This window comes from Colius striatus, chromosome 5 (genome assembly GCF_028858725.1).
Source record: "Colius striatus isolate bColStr4 chromosome 5, bColStr4.1.hap1, whole genome shotgun sequence".
NCBI classification, from domain to species: domain Eukaryota; kingdom Metazoa; phylum Chordata; class Aves; order Coliiformes; family Coliidae; genus Colius; species Colius striatus.
This window is the reverse complement of record NC_084763.1, coordinates 21,381,121-21,396,389: the sequence shown is the minus strand read 5'-3', so window position 1 is coordinate 21,396,389 and position 15,269 is coordinate 21,381,121. Positions and strand designations below refer to the sequence as shown.

Below are 15,269 nucleotides of genomic sequence, written 5' to 3'. Positions count from 1 at the left end.
TAGAAGAGACATTAGCAAGAGGAAGTGTCTTTTGGGAGCCAGAATTAACACAGTACAGACTTGAGTACCTCAGTTATGGAAAAAGGTGCAGTCAGTGTTCGTACCTTATTAGACATTATAGGAACTGATTGTCTCTACAGTACATGGGGGTTTTTTTGGTTTTGTGTGTGTTTTTTCCAGTTGGAAATGACACTTTTTAAAATCTGTTATTTTTGAAGCATCATTTGCTTTTCCATAAGCTGAGGGACAGTTCTCCTTCAGGAGTGCAGACACAGCACGCTTTGGCCCTTACAGGCTTTCTACATGTGTTGGTGTCCACCATTAAGACAGGTGTTCTCACCATGCAGTACAGCCTTGCTCATCCCTAGTATATGAAGTGGGTAGGCAAGTCACAGCTGCAGGAAAGGCAGTCCTTATGAGAGCTGTTGTTGTTAGAGGGCTTTAATCGAAACAAAGAGATGGAGCAACTAATGCTACAGGACGGAGCCAAAACACTGAAGTCTGGGACAGTTTCTCATACAGCTTTACTGAAAAGTTAATTGCCATGGAGAGTAAGAGTGCAAGTAAAGAGGGAAAGCAATAGCACTGAGCTGCAAACAACCCTGTGAAATCTTTATCATCTCTGTCCTTCTGACAGTTGCTTGCCAACCTGGTTTTCATATTACATGCTCTGACAAACATTGATCCTTTACCACGCTACTATTGAATGAATCACATTGCTAGGAAAAAAAAATTCCAAGAACCAAAATGTCACAGAATCAGAATCACAGAGTCTTAAGGGTTGGAAGGGACCTCGAAAGATCATCTAGTCCAACCCTTCTGCCAGAGCAGGACCGTCTAGAGTAGGTCACACAGCAACTCATCCAGGTGGGTTTTGAATGTCCCCAGAGAAGGAGAGTCAAAACAGTTGAATGGCTCCTTGAAGTATTACAATCAATCTTCATTGTTTTCTCTATGCAGAAACATTTACAGTCCTCATGGATTAAAAATACAGCACAGATTACTCTCCTGAAAGCTGTTAGGTCGAAGTGATCCCTACTATCTCTTTGTTTATCCAACTGCGTGGCTCCAGAGAAAACAAAGCCCTTGATTCTTCTTAACTTCAAATAACTCAGTTTTGAGTTTTCTTTTGGGATCGTTTTTTGCGGGGTTGGAGAGGGATATATGTTTGGTGTTTGAGCAGGGCAACAATACCATTAGAAAGAAACAAACGGAAAAAAAGAGAGAATCCCATTATCAATTGTATATTCTAACTGCACTTTTTTCTTACAGGGGCAAGCTGATCTCCTCAAATATGCTAAAAATGAAGCACTGGAGAATCTGAAACAAATCCATTATGCTACTCTTTCATGTGGACTCAATAAACCAGGCACTGAAAATGCAGAAATCTCAAAGCCCCGTCGAAGTCTGGAGGTGATACCTGAAAAAGCAGGTGATGAAAATGGAGAATGAGAGAATGTTTCTCTCATAATTATGGAGTTTATAACTCTGTGACCAATCGTAGCTGCATAGGACGTTTGCTTTGCACTTACGTTGGAAAATATTTGGGATTTTTAAAGCACAACTGGAGAAGCTAATTACAATCTATTGAAACTGTGAATGTATGTAGCAACTCTGCTTGTGAAGGCAATGATATCGTGTAACATGGAAATTACATTCTTGGCCAAAATGTAGTATATGTGTAAAAGATACTGTAATTCAGTACTAGCGTGCTGAAAAGTTCATTATAGTGCCATAAAGAAATGAACTTATTTTAAATGAACTACAACTAGAGGGAAATCAGTTGGCAAGATGCCTTGATTTTCAAACGAATTGGATGCATAGGCCCTTCATTTCTTTGCACAATTTGTTAGTTGTGCTAGTGAGGTGAATTATTCTTTTGAAAATCAGGTCCAAAATAGTAGAATCCTTGTGTTTCACACTATATGTAACTCAGACGCTCAGATATTTGGGTTTGAAGTGGTATTGATTTTAAATATTGAGCCATAAATTAAAATGAGAATGTAATTAGACAGTGATCACTGACTTCGGTGCACTATAGGAGAGCCATTATGTAAAAGGAAAATGTGCAATCAATCTGATAGCCTATGTCAGAAGAAGATACATACCTATTTTGCCTAAGATCTTCTGCAAATGTGTGTAGATAATGTGACCAAACTGCAAGCAAAATGTTGTAAATAGTTTTTCATTTTGTGAAGTGAAGTGCTCATATTAAAAAGAGTTTTATGAGATTGCTCCCAGACAAGTAAAGCTTTTAACTAAATTCTAACTTTTTTATTTTTCAAGTATTTTCTTCCTTACAGAATAGGTGATATCTCAATAGGCAGGTTTGTCAAACAAAAAACCGAATTGCTATTCTGGTTCTGTTTTAGTTTTCTGACAACTTTAGATAAAGGCATTGTACCTGATATGCTCATTGTAAAATAAGTATACCAACCCAGAGTGTTCTCTTACTGTTTCTGATTTAACAATAAACTGGACTATATAATTACAGAAGGTAATAAATTTGAAAAAAAAAAAACCCCAAGCATCCCACACAGATCAAAATGTAGTTTTTCTTCAGTGGTGGGGAAAACCTGGAAGGTGGTGATTTCTTTTGAAAAATATTGTTTTAATTAGAGGTCTTCAAGACATGCATTCTATACTGTTTCTTTTTTACCAATTTAAGATGTTCCTTCAGTATTCAGGTTGCAGTGGACATCTACATATATATAACATTCTGTAAAAGTCAACGGATGGCTGACCAAGAGCATCGGAATCTACAGTTAATCTGAATTAGTAGGGGCTTAAATTTATTTTCTAGCCTTTATAAAATTAAAGGGGAGGGAGGAAGAAGAAATCAATAGGCATGGTAAATATGATATATTGAGCCTACAGTTGTAAACATCAAACTGCATGGGTTAGGAGGTGTTTCAAAGGTATTAAGCTCTTTCTAGTGACAAATGGTATGTCTCAGTATTACAGTCCTGCCAGGAGCCAGTTCTATTCCATGTTGCACAAAATGAAACATTTAACCTGTGGTAAACACTTGCAAGCGTTGCTTTTTAGACAGTCTTTTTCTATGTTGTTAGGTGGAAGTCTTGAATTGCACCTGAAGTTCATGGGAAGCAACATGAAATTCACTGGTGCTAGCCATACTCTGAGCCAGTGTGAAATTAGTCTGCCAGGGCCAAATCTATGAGACCAAAATCTGATTTATCTACGACAAAATAACTGTGTTACATCAAGATTCAGCCAGGCTGCAAATACACAAGGTCTGTTTCACTTGATCAGAAACTCCAAATCCTAAGTTTTGGAATTGTGCTACTGACTTTTAATCCTAATTGAAAGCTGTAGACTGGAAGAATGTCAGTACAGTTAGCGTTACACTTCAGAGAGGCCTAAAAGCCAGTAAAGTTCCGTTTGCAGTCCTGACCCGCCACTGTTTCCATGGCATTTGCAGAATGGCCTAATTTATATCACAAATAATAATTTATATCACAAATGAAATATTTCTGTAGAGTCTTTTTCGCCAGCCAGCCAGCTAATCAGCATTGATGGCTTGGGTATTCTTAGCATTTTTATATTGCTGTTTAGCACATTACAACCTGGAAAGAGGTGAGAGAACATTGAAATGATTAAACATAGTGTGGTGGTTTTTTCTTTAAGGCCAAAAAAAGTAAGTAAAAGTTGAGTGTCACATAAGCTGTTCTGTCTTGTTAGAAAGGAAGATAATTTTTTAGAGTAAAATCCTTACATAATATCTGCTTTATAAAACAAGAAAAAGAAGTTGAAAAATATGCGTTTAGCTAAGCAACCATTTAAATATGTTTGGATTTTTGAGTGTAGTGCTGATTTCTTAAAATGGAGGTCACTTTTGTGCATTATTCATACTCAGTCCAGATCTGTATGAACCATAAAGCCTTAAAATGAACTCAGTCAAGCAGATACTCTGAAAGATGATGTGTAGCTAAAACTCCTTTAGGGAGTTTACATATTACATTTAAAAGGATTCAGGTTAAACACCTGCAAGCAAAGTATCAGGCTCTATTGTTAACACAGTAATGATAATTTCAAAACCAAATTTATTAGCATCTTTTTCTCAGTTGCATTTTCTTAAAGTGTTTTTTGCATCCATGATGCAATTTATGTGTATTATTAGTCCATTTTTACAGTGTTTATTTTAGATTATACAGAAGAAAAAGCACCGAAGATCTGATTAATTATTCCAAAATCAAAGCTTGACTGTGCACTATTTTTTTGGCTTTTATTTTCTTAAATGTGCTGCAGTACAGTTGAACTGTTTAGATAGCTCTGGACTATGAAAGATGGAGCCAAAATACAATGAATATTTATCTGACTGCTTTTTTTGCTTTTGTTGGCTTCAGTAATCAGTGAGTATCGTTATAAATGGAGACCTAAGTCGAAATATTGCTCAATTTAAAAGAAAATGCTAGTTGAGAAGGGAAAAGTTGAGATGCAGATTAACCATGTAGAGATTAAAGGTGACATTTTTTGAACACAAGGATGAACTATGCCAGCTTGAAAAAAGGGATCTGTCTAAACCTCATCTATGTTCTTCCTGCCTGAACTCTCCTCCTCATGAGTGTTCTTGGTGTGGTACATAGGAGCCACTAGATACTTAATTACAGACCCTGGGACCGTGCCCTCCACCCTCTGAACACACTGGCCTGCTACAGAAGACAGCTCTGTTCTCCAGAAATTCCCGCAGCGGCACTTACTGCAGGATACTGCCGGGTCTATCAACGCCACCAAAATAGTGACAGCCTTCAAAACAGAGCCAGGGGCCAAGCTCTACTGTGGGCGAAGCTCTACTGTGGGCGAAGCTCTGCTGGGGAAGTTGTGGCACTTCTGCTATTGACAGTAGTCAACTACCCAGGTCAGTAGGATACGGATTAAAGTGCCGTGTTGCAAAATTTCCCCTTTGTCTCAGGTCTTTTGTTTCTTTACCTTCTCTTCACGTTCTTACATTGCTGCAGCAAGGAGTACTCAATATGTGCCCCACACAATTTCACAAGCCTGGCCATGCAGACATGGTGAAGGGTGCTGTATGACTCAAGCCTTTTTTCAACTTCTTCATGCAGCACAAGAATATTTTTATAAGACTCCATGGCTGGTTACTGTATTCAGTTTTTCCTGTTTTTAAGTTGAAGCAGCAGCAGAGAGAGATGATTCAGAGTTGCCAGCATGAAAAATGGAAGTGAGTTCCAAGATGACTAAAAATTTAACTCTGGTCTACTAATCAAATGAGCTAACCTGAGAGGACCCAAGCCTCCACTCTTGCACTGCTTGAGTTTCCCTTCCATTTGTATAATTCCATAGTTTTCTACAGTATGGCTGTTGTCAGTAGTGCTCATAATGCATTCTTTGTTGCACAGATAAGGAAACTCCTGAATGTTTTGTGTACAGTGCAATAATCTTTCATTAAGCCTTAGCCTTCCTAGGTTTACAAAACTTGTGTTAACTGAAGGTTCAAAATGAATGTAAAGATTTGCAAAAGGGCAATCATACAGCCATGTTCATGGCATAGTGTGCACTTGCAATGGCATATACTTCACTGTGAGATAATTTTATCCCCATATACAGTTGGAGCAATGCTGCTGAAAGATGACTAGCCCATGGGGTTTTAATACTGTGAGCAAAATTCAGAAACTGGCAAAGTCACTGTCTTGCTTCTTTTGACTGTAATGGGTGTAGAACTTCATCACATTTTTTTTTCTTTTTGTAGTAACACCTGCTCATTTCAAACAATTACACTTTCTTAAAGGCATATTTAATAACTTGGTTAAAAATTCATAGATCTGCATTTATCGTATATTGACCTCCAGGCTTTTGAACTCCAGTAAACATTTTTAAAAATACCTCCACAGTTCTTACCAGCCCCAATGCCTTTTGCTTTCACTGTTTTCAAAGCAGCTACTAACCCATGTGATGCTCATATTAATTACAACTTGTTTGTTCTCAATAAGAAAAAGGCAGTAAAACTCTTGAGGTTTTCTGGTTATTTCTGTTTCTGAAACACTATTAAACTTCCCTTTCTGACTCATCACCTCTGTTCTTTGGGTGGCTGTGGAAAGACAGGGTAGCAGAAAGCAGCATAGCAGAAAGATGAGAAACGGGACAATGTGAAAGCAGCAACAAGCCCTCACAGGCTTAGGAGAGCATCCATTGTAGGCAACTGGGTTGGAAAGGCAGTTAAGGGCTTAAAGGCAGCAGTGAGGAGTAGGAAGATGTGCAGAATTGAATGGAAAAAAGAAGAAAAGCTTAGCCCATGAGTATGGGCAACCAGAGGATGACATGGGCCCAGTGCCATCCTGCGGAATCCCTTATGCTCCTGGTGGTACCAGAAATGTCACCAGGACCTTGGGACAAAAGCAGAATGTTTCTTCCCGTGACAATATTCTGTGGTACAGCAAAGAGAGCGGTGGTGCTGGGAGAGCGGTCAGGTGTGAACGCTGAACTCTTCATTTAGCTTTGTGTGCCCAGCTGCGTCCGTCCTTGTGCCATTTCAGCTTCTGGGAGTTCCCACTTGGTGCTGTTTCGGCACACCAAAGTTGAGAGGAAAGGGGGATGGTGGAGGGAGGAGGAGGAATTCAGGAGAGGAATGTTAGAGAGGCGATGTGGGAGGGTTGTATGAACAGAAGTAGCTTGAGCTGGAGTGGGAGTAGCGTAATCAAAGAGGGATTTGGCTGTCATGAATGTCTTCTGCTTGGTCAGGAGCAATCCAGCCTTGATAAGCCACCTGCAGTCTGTAGAAGAGCTTTCTGAATGAGCTGAGGTGGTTTATTAGTTGGCTGTTTTTCACAGAGATAAAGGCCTTCTCAGCTGGATGTGGTGTTGGCTTGTGCATTGATGTCTGGGAGAAGGAAAGCATCAGGGCCAGGAAACAGTGCAGGAACTTAAAGTCCTGGGCTTTGTTCTCTGGCCCTCAGCTTCCTCTATGAATAAATTGAAGGAAATGACACCTACCACTTTTTGAAGTAGCAGAAGAAACATGCTGTGTAACTACAGAAAAAAAAATCCCACAGAAGGTGTCTGAGTGAAATAAACTGACAAATAAATAGCACACCAGGAGAAGGCAGCACTTCTGTTTGAATGCCATGTACATTAGGTTTCAGTAGATACTGTTCTGCAAAATGTGCTGTTGCCTACATAGTTTTTCAGTGGCATGTACTTAGCAGACACACTCAAATGTGCTGATTGGTGAAGAGAGTTTTGAAATAAAAAAACCCTATCAGTTGATTAAAACCTAAGCATGGCTGTGTGGGGTCCCAAGTCTTGGGAAGTTCAATACTTTCACTGCCTAGTAAAAGAGTAAAAGAAGATTTTGTTATACTCTTATAATATAGGCTTTGTGCAGTGGTGTACAGTATGAGCACTTCTTTTTATCTCAGATATTATTTTATGGGGCAAAAAAATATCTCCGAGAAATCTTAGAAAAAGCTAGGACTTTGATGTAGATCTCAGTCTCTGTCCTGAATTCCAGAACTGATGATACCTGCTGTGATTTTGATACAACCTTAACCAAATAATGATTAAATTTCTCAAGTTTGAATATGTTAACACAATTTTCAAGTATCTTTTGAAATAATGTCCTGGTGCTGCTACTTGACCCAGAATTACTGAAAAAGAGACAGAAATTCTTTGGATGGAGAAGTAAGGATCACAGCTTAGACCAGGAGTGCATATTGTGGAGGTGCATTGGAATCTTCCCAGGAGAGGCGTGGCTGTCCCTCCATTTCAGAGAGCCTCATGCCTATGACAGGCAGCAGGCAGGACTGGAAACAGCATTTCCTGAACATCCTTCTCTAAGGTAGCAGGATTTCATGCTTACATTTATTTGCACACAGAATCATAGACTTTACTCACATTTTTTGCTGAGCCTTGATTCACAACCAGTACTGAAAGTTTACTCGCTTGGAGAGTTGTATTGATTTGCTTAGTATTTTTCCAGCACTCTTTCCAACATGGTTTTCACAGCTAATAGCTCACAAATAGTAAGAGCCCGAGTGCTTGAAGAGCATCAGTGATGTCAGCACTGTGACAACACATAGTTTTGGACCGAAAGTCTGGTCACTACAATATGAGCCCAGCTTAACACTAGGGGAGGCTGCACTGGAGAGAATATTACCTCAGGAGACCTGTTAGCTCAGGAAGGGGAGACAGAAGCAGTTACAAGATTAAGGACAGAATTGGGTATGAGAGATAGGATATATTCAGTCCTGGAGGAGGAATCAGCTACTAAATCCAGCTCCTTCCCCTCCCCCATGTCACAGGCGAGACTTCTCAGACATGACAGTTCAAGATAAAAACTCAATTTTGTATTAGAGATAATTCTCTGTAAGTGATGATCCGTCACATACGATGGAACGCTCTGACAGCATCTCCCCAGAAGAATTCTGGCAAAAGAAAAATACCATTTTCTACCCACATAAAATCTTTGACACAGCCCAAAGCCCAGAGGAAAACTCCCAAGAAAAACGATCAGATAGGAACAGTGTGTTTCAGAAGCACAGTGATACGCTTTGCCTACCATAACCACATTACTGAAAGTAGGAGTAGGACCCCGAAAAGATAACGTGCACAGAACAGATTGAATCACGATACGCTCTAAAATCAATCACCCCCACTGTTTTCATAATCCACAGAGAGAAAGACATCCTTGGTCCAGTTTCCATTTGGAAACAGCTTTTTTGTGCTGATACAAATGAAGGAGACAGATAACAACACTAATGAGCAAACCAGAATCACAGCTTTCGTAAATTGCCCAAGTATAAAACATGCAAATGATGTTGATGCAATTCCCCCAAGTACTGAATCTCTCTGAAAATCACTCTTGCATTTAAGATTCTGTTCATAGTTTTTTCATTAGAAGAGCTAGATTAAAATTACATTGCAACCTGTGCTGCAAGTAATAATGCCTGTAACACTGTAAGATTGGCTATATTTGATATTCAAATATTAATATTTCTAGGTTCCATTGAACTGTTTCAAGTACAGATAAGGCAGGTAAATGGTGAAACTCTTTAATAAAAAGTAAAAGGCTGCAAAATACAGAAATCCATAAAGGCCAATGCTTTCTCTTTGTAGTAGCAAATAGTCACAGCCACAGGATGTCGTCGAGGCTGACTTGGTGAGTTTAAGAAGGGTACCTTTTAATTTTTACAGAATCTTAGTTACAGTGTGTTGCACTAAGCAAGGGATGATGAAGTGTCATACATCAGGGTCTCTATTTCATAATTATTGAGACAACTTTGAGTTGTCTGCTGAAACAACTGGTGCAGGACAATGGCTGACACTATCTGCTACGGTAGATCACACACTTGAAGCCACATGGTAATTCCTGTGTTTTTGAGTAAATTTAAAACCTCCTGTTATGTGTTTATGCCCCTTCTGCATTACTGACACAGATTTCAGAGCTATTCAGAATAATGTGTTCGCAGCAAGTCCCACATGCCTCAGCTATAAACTGGAGTGCAGAAACCAGGTTGTGTATCTGACTGAGTTTCCCAATGGCATAGCAGAGTATCCATGAAACCCATCAAGAGACATCTTTGGCTTAGCGGGGCTGCTAATGGCCACTACGTGAAGCTGGAGAGCCAATTTGAAAGGCAGAGGGCAACAGCAATGAAAGGCACGCAGCAAAGCCAGCTTTCAAAGTCTTCGTTATATTTGTCAGCTCCCATCATGATGCTCAAGACCAAAACAAAAAAAAGTTCGAATCTATTTTTTTTTGCTGAAGCCTGTGATATTTCTGCTGTTTGCCACTGGCTACCTGCCACACAAAGGTCCTCACCAAGAAGGCAACAAGCATGGCTTTACCTGTGCTGCTCTGACAGATCTCAGGGAGCCCAGAAATGTAGTTTTGTCACACCCCTTTGTTCCAGTGTGGACAGCTTCCAAACCTGCCACTTCTATCGCAGTTGCTATCCTCTCCTCCCACAACTGCCACTGACCTGTTAGGGATTGCAGTAGGGTTCAAACTGCCCTAAAGAGCTGTTTGGAGGCAGGGTGAAACAGTTGGAAAGATGAAGACTTACAGCTTTGATGAGCTGCTGATGAACTGAAGAACTCAGCAACTGCAGCATTAGGAGCTGTAGGAAGGACAAGATCTGAGATAGAAGGGGGCTGGGGGCTGTCAGTGAAAGCACTTCTGAAGCAGGAGTGAGAGGACCCTGCAGTATTAGGGAGCAAAGGGTCACAGAGAAAGGCTCTTGAAAAGCTAGTCCTCTTCAGACATCCTTCTGAGTCTCTGTTCTCACTGTCTGTGAGGACTGTCAGTCTATAGTATGTATCACATGACTTCTGGTATCTTGAGTTAATCTGGAAGGAAGATTAACAGTTTCTGAATAATCAAGGTAGAAGAAAAGTATTCTAAGTCTTTCCAGACAAAATCAACAGCAACATACAGATAAGCACATGTTGTCAAAATTAGACAACAGCTTTGGCCTGGGTCATTTCTAGTTGTCTCAGACTGAGTATGGAGAAAAAATGAATCCTTTTGCAGTAATTGGTTCTGCTACTGTACTTATCCCCAATTTTCTGAACTGTCAAGCCTCATTTCTTCTGTTATGTAGATTGACAGTCCTCTCAATAGTAATTCTCATTATGGTTTGAAGGACACCATGGCCTAGTTTTTGGGGTAAGCACTGAACGAGGCAAATGTAGCCTGCTATTACTTTGTCCATGGTGTTCTGTAAAGCTGAATTGATACTGGATTCCTTCTCATACTCTGGCAATTTGCTAGGCAGGACGATTGACAGAGCTGTAATTCATCAGCCATGGTCTTGGGTGTAATAGACTGTGGCAAGGTGGCAAGTGTCCCAGTGTAGATGATTCAAGCTGAACAAAATGAGGGGATTTCAAAGGTCCAGCTGCTGTTTTCATGTATTTTGATGCAGCCACATGGAATAATAATTCACTCAACATTAAAAAGGCAGAAGATAGGTTGCTGAAGAGAAAGGAAGATCTTCCAGTAAACCTTGTGGTGGAAAGGCAGGGTTTTCTCTGTTTGCCAGTCCTCCTCTGAAATAGTATCATTCGTAGAATTCTATTAATTCATAACCAACTTGATATGAAAAAGGTTATGTTTCCACCAAGCCTTTTATCCTTTAATTAGATTTTTCTGTTATTGATGCTCTCATAATAAAGGTTATGTTTGAATGGAATTTATACACTTACATGACATTTAAAGCTGCACAAAACCACTATGTGAAGTCATTGCATGCAAAAGTGCTATTAACTCTGTGTCAGCATCCAATAAACTCTCTGCACTTTTAATCCTTTTTTAGGATCTTGAAGCTTATCTGATGTTGTGACATTTTATGGCATTTAAATGTCTCAGCAGTGGGACTTTGTTCTCCTCATGCACACAGCTCTTCTAAGACTGAAAGATCTCTAACATTGCAGAAGAAGCAGAGAAGATGAAAAAATGGGCTGAGTTGCCAACTATTTCTCAAGTAAATTGTTGTAGCCAGCGGAACTGCAAACACAAGCTGAAAGCTCAGACTTTTCCAGTGGTTTGTAGCATGCTGAGGAAATCTGGAGTTGGAAGGATGCTTGCACCAAAACCAAAATTAAATTCAAATTCTGCTGGCAGGTCTAAAGGGAAGAAGTAAGAAACGCTGGTCTGGTATTGTAAAGACATATTACCACATACTGGATGACCCATTGTGAAACTGTTCTCAAAAGCTTCTAACTGCCAACTAGTTTCCGACATGACATGAGAGGTTTGTAAAATGAAACCTGACACAAGTGAAAATAGTTTAAATGACCAAGAAATGGAGTGTGTTTATTCCATTAACTGTTTCCCTGGCAGTGTTTCAAGTCCTAATGTCACAGCAGTGGGCAGGCAGGCAAGCAGCCCAAACCTACCCCCAAGGCAACAGCGCAGACAGGAGCGTGTGAGCAGGGAGTGAGGAGCAGGAAGGTGCTTGGGGCTTTCCCTTTTGGTAACACAGTAAGGGGATCAGGCAAGTTGTTATTGTCTCGTGTGCTCCACATGAGGTGTGAATGTACTCCCCACCAACGCAACAGTTTCTGGCTTAGTGCCGTCAGCAGCTGACACATACGTGTCGCTTACCTGCCTTCTGCAAGGCCTTTGTATGCTCTCGGGTAAGGATGTGACCCACCACAACTGCATTCTTCATCTGCCACAGGCTGACCACACAGACAGACAGCGGGAACTCAGCAACTGAGGAGCTGGTAATAGAAAGTACATACATCCACAAAGAGTGGCAGCAATGATTGTCTTTCTTGCTTGTGTGCTTGCCTTGAGCTTTGCTCTGCTAGGGGGAAATGCTGATGCACAGATGAAGAAGACATTGAGTCTTGCTGGAAAATTAGATCTCTAACAAAAGGAGCTTCTACTATCTAAATCTATGCAAGGACATAAGAGGATCATACAGGTATGAGCAGACCTTGTGAATAGATCTTGCACATATTAGACACAGCAGAGGCATTTTGAGGGGAAATCCTGTATGGGCTCTACCTAGTTTCATCATCTTAAGTCAGTTCATTCTGGAGCTAGCTGTCCCCAGAGACCTTTGTCAAATGCTTACACCATAGGTGGCTTTACTGCTCACTGAGACAGGAAAACTCTCTGAAATCAAATGGCTTTGTCTTGCAAAGAGTGGCCAAGACTCTGAAGAAATACGGTTTCATGTTTTTCCAAGTAGTATAAAGTTTGTGCTTGACAAATTTTAAGGGAGACAAATGCAATTTGTGTAAAATGGATCTCTGTCCTTCTGCCAGTGTAAAGATGTGCACACCTTTAGGAGAACCAAACTTGGTCTCCAAATTGTTTCCCCGAGGATGCGAACTGCAAGTAAAAGAACTTTTTTGGTTCCCTGTAATCCAGAAGAGGAATGAAACCTCAGAGGTGTTTGGAGACTGAGCTGAGGCTGGCCTGGCCTGGAATAGTTTGAGAGAGAAATATATTTTTACAGACCTCAAAACCATACTGTGTTCTTGAGCCCAGCTGAACATATGGCTAAGTGTCTGTGGAATAAGTATGGGTGTGCTGGTGTCCTGGAATATGGCAAGAAGGCTCTGTACAGTTTATATGTAACATGTTACTTGGGGTACACCATGGTCTATTTCTGGCTACCCTGTGGGAGAGCTATGGATTTTCTCTCTGAGGATACTTCAACAATACTGAACTATTGCCACTCTCACTGACAATCTTAAGAACTATTTAGAAAGGTGTTGGCTCCAGGTGAGCAAAAGTTGGTCCAGGTAGATGTCATCACTGCTGCTGCGAGTCAGTGATCTAGAGTTTAACCAAAATTCTCAAAATAGAGCTTCACCACTAAAAATCATGACTTGTTGGGCTACACCTCTGCGACCTCATCTTTGAAAATGTCAGTCATGATGCAAATAATCATCAGATGTCTTCCCTGAGGTACTTTACTCATGTAAAACATACTGACTTTAGTCACTGACAGCTATTTATATTGCAATTTCTCCACACATTTTGTGTAAATATTATTCTGTGGTCCGGGCTGAGGTGGTTTCTAACTTTATCTCAGTTGGTTTGCCTGCCCCTGTTTAGAACACACTTTCCACCTTTCTTGAAAGGTGCCACACAGCTAAATTTGTGATCTCTTCAGCCACTGTTTATTCTGTACCTCTGCAGAAGACGAAAGGAGACATCACAGCTCCATCTGCTTGGCATGAGGGATGCAACTGTGCAGGCTTAAGTTGGCCTTAGACCCACTTTATTGAAAATTTCCGGCAAATACCTTTTCAACACAGAGGTATTCAGAGATTCAGGTGGAAACACTCGAGGTCATTTAGTCTGCATAACAGCAGCTATAAGCACCCATTCACCTAGTGTCTCCTGCCTAGATCCTTCACCTGCAGCAGGTCTATAAATCCATAGCCCTTCCTTCTTAAGAGCTATAAAGTGATGGAAATTAAAAATTAAACCTTTTTTTTTAGGTTATGTTTTTCAAAGGCTATTTTATTTTTCTCAAGGTAATATTTGCACTTTATTTTTAACTTGAATCTGTCTGCCTTGAGATTTCACTCATCCACCAAATAATGCATCCCACTATAATGAGAAAACTTTCTTCTAGTCTGATCCTGCTGAAACATAAATTATATTCTGCATCAGGTTGAAGTATTGCATTGATGTGCATTGTCAAGACCTCAAGCCATTCTTTTGCCTTCCTTCTTAATCCTTTTTGATCTCTCAATATAAATTCTGGTGTTGACACTATGAAGACATATCTAGCATTTCAGGAATGACAGACACATGATCCCTGCTAGTGATACATCACAGGGACTCCTATTGCTAGTCACACATTTCTTTTTTCCTAAATGCATTTGATGCTGTCGTGCAGTTGAGTGATCCAAATCCACCTGTACAAATGAACTCACCTCACTTTTATTTGCACTTCAGTAATATGTGTCCTCTGTAAATTGTATCCTAAATTTCCCTTTTTTTTTTCAAAGCAGTATGAAGAAATTGAAAGCAACTGTCAGGCATTACATGGCACTCCACTAGAAATGCTTCTTCAGGATGGTGGCTTCCCATTCAAAGTTAATTACACATTAATATAATTAACTTTAGGTAATTTAGATTATTTTGAAGACGTCAGGCATGACGTGGAGTATCAGTACAAAGCTATCAAATTATAATGTCATAAAATAAATTAAGCTTTCTTGACATTTTGTGTAGGAAAATAACTTTTATTGAAAATTTTTAAGTCATCGCCTTTGATTTCTCTCCCTCCTCCAGTTTTAACCAGTGTAAATGATGTATTATCCATTCTTTCTGCACAGGTCATGTAGTTTCTATGTACTTCTTTAGAATACTACCAGCCTTCTGGCTTTTCTGTCCTGGGAACTTTCTTAGCTTGCCACACTTAATTAGGAACAAAGGCAAAGGTTCAGAAAGTTTCTGAATAATAATTTTAATATTCCCACATGAAATGAGGGATCCAAATCCATCCTTTTTGCTTAAGGTACCACTATGTTAGCTCTAAACATTTGGCTGAAGTAATGTTGTGCTATTTTGAAACATCTGATGGACACAGTAAGAGCAGATGTCATCCTCAGTGAGAAACAGGAGCTATGTTCTGTAAACAAAGCACAGACCAGGGCTTGGGTTTTACTGCTGAACATCGTGGGAGTGTCGATGATCCCCATCAGGAAATCTGAAACATAACATTGACTCACTTTGATGTCTACTGCAAACCCACAAAACGTCATTCTTTTTGTCTCACAAGTCTCAGGCCTGGCAAAGTGCATCAGTTTATGCACTT

At 40.1% G+C, this 15,269-nt stretch overlaps 1 protein-coding gene across 4 annotated transcripts in view; it reads left to right on the top strand.

Moving 5' to 3' along the window:
• PLCL2 (phospholipase C like 2) overlaps window positions 1–11,309 on the top strand; it is a 110,519-nt gene extending 99,210 nt beyond the window's left edge. The window contains exons 7-9 of one of the 4 annotated variants that reach the window (XR_009818786.1): window positions 1,273–1,432; window positions 4,608–4,879; window positions 11,292–11,309. Coding sequence is in view for 3 of the 4 variants with exons in the window: in XM_061996779.1 (XP_061852763.1) it covers window positions 1,273–1,432; window positions 4,608–4,660 (213 nt within the window). In the remaining variant the exon portion in view is untranslated. Of the gene's footprint in view, window positions 1–1,272; window positions 2,548–4,607; window positions 5,334–11,291 lie in introns of those variants that run through there. The other 3 variants (XM_061996780.1, XM_061996779.1, XM_061996781.1) reach the window with 3 other exon arrangements.
• The last annotated feature ends 3,960 nt before the right edge of the window (window positions 11,310–15,269 follow it).